This window comes from Oryzias melastigma, unplaced genomic scaffold, assembly GCF_002922805.2.
Source record: "Oryzias melastigma strain HK-1 unplaced genomic scaffold, ASM292280v2 sc04391, whole genome shotgun sequence".
Classification (NCBI taxonomy): Eukaryota; Metazoa; Chordata; class Actinopteri; order Beloniformes; family Adrianichthyidae; genus Oryzias; species Oryzias melastigma.
The window spans coordinates 1-1771 of NW_023420959.1; the positions used below are offsets into that span (position 1 = coordinate 1).

General features: G+C 48.8%; 1 protein-coding gene across 1 annotated transcript; it reads left to right on the plus strand.

Moving 5' to 3' along the window:
* The first annotated feature begins 328 nt into the window (after nt 1-328).
* Nucleotides 329-1017, plus strand: LOC112140159 (charged multivesicular body protein 1a-like). The gene is made up of 3 exons (XM_024263047.1): nt 329-520; nt 599-727; nt 805-1017. Exons 1-3 carry the CDS (start codon nt 344-346, stop codon nt 1000-1002), a joined length of 504 nt encoding a protein of 167 aa, XP_024118815.1. The 5' UTR covers nt 329-343; the 3' UTR covers nt 1003-1017.
* The last annotated feature ends 754 nt before the right edge of the window (nt 1018-1771 follow it).

Consider the following 1771-nt stretch of genomic DNA (forward strand, 5'->3'; position numbering starts at 1 on the left):
AACAAAAACACATTCCTGACATTTAAGACGGCTCTCCTGTTGCTGCGTCCTCCTTCCTCGCTGTGTTTCAGATGTATTTGCTATTAGCCTTCCTCGTGTGACACTTTGTGCCTCCAGCTGTGAAAAACCAAACAGGAAAGACCAGCTTGTACAGAGGAAACGCTCACAGGTCGAATAGAGCCACACAGGCTGTTAAAATGAGGTCAGACCTTTTTTAAGCTAGTTGTTGACTGGGAGTGATTTTTATATTTATCTATTTTCAATCGGAGAACATTCATAAAAACATGTCTGACCAAGATGATCGTTGGAAACAGAATTGAATGAACTTCATTTAAACTCTGAAATGATCCAACATTTCCATGTTTCTCTCCAGGCTCTGCAGCAGAAGAACGTGGAATGTGCCAGAGTCTACGCCGAGAACGCCATCCGGAAAAAGAACGAGGGTCTGAACTGGCTGCGGATGGCGTCCCGGGTGGATGCAGTGGCGTCTAAGGTCCAGACGGCGGTCACCATGAAGGGGGTGAGTTGCTGCATCACATGCTGCTGCAGGAGGAGAACCTGTTTGTGATCCTAAACTGAAACATTTTCACATCGTCAGGTGGCCAAAAACATGAGCCAGGTGACCAAAGCCCTGGACAAAGCTCTGAACAGCATGGACCTCCAGAAGGTCTCTGCTGTCATGGACAAGTTTGAAACCCAAGTTCAGAACCTGGATGTTCACACCTCCGTGAGTGCTTGTTCACGTGACCTCCACCTCTCAGGTGTGCTGCTTCCTCTCAATCCCTGTTTCTGCTCCTGGAAAAGGTCATGGAGGACTCCATGAGCTCCGCCATGACGCTCACCACGCCTCAGGAGCAGGTGGACGACCTCATCCACCAAATAGCAGAGGAGGGCGGCCTGGAGGTGATGGACCAGCTCAACCAGCTGCCTGCAGGCGCCACCTCGCTGGGGGGGGAGAGCACGCGGAGCCAGGACAAGGAGGACCAGCTGTCCCGACGGTGAGTTCAGGTTCCCCTCCCCCTCCAGCATAGATCTACCGCCATGAAAACCCGGTTTTTACCGTGTTCATCTCACAGAGGACGACATAGATGAAGACAATCCAGATTCAAACCTCATTTCTGACTAATTCTTTATTCAAACTTTATAGTGAATCAGATGAATGTCGTTTGAAACAACAATCAGCAGACTCAAGTCTTCCTGCTCTGCTCCATTCTGATCATCAACTCCTAGACCAACTGATCCATGAACGTCCTTGTTTTCCTCTGAGCTGGAATCTGGATCAGGACTGGATCTGGATCAGAATTGGATCTGGATCAGGACTTTATCTGGATCTGGAAAAGGACTGGATCAGGACTGAATCTGGATCAGAACTTGATCTGGATCAGACCTGAATCTGGATCTGGATAAGGACTGGATCTGGATCAGACCTGAATCTGGATCTGGATCTGGATAAGGACTGAATCAGGACTGAATCTGGACCAGAACTGGATCTGGATCAGACCTGAATCTGGATCTGGATAAGGACTGGATCAGGACTGGATCTAGATCAGAACTGGATCCGGATCAGAACTGGGTCTAGATAAGAACTGAGTCTGGATCAGGACTGGATCTGGATCAGAATTGGATCTGGATCAGACCTGAATCTGGATCTGGATAAGGACTGGATCAGGGCTGGATCTGGATCAGGACTGGATCTGGATCAGAACTGAATCTGGATCAGAACTGGATCTGGATCAGAACTGTATGTCTGGTAGCTCCAGCATTGCTTATC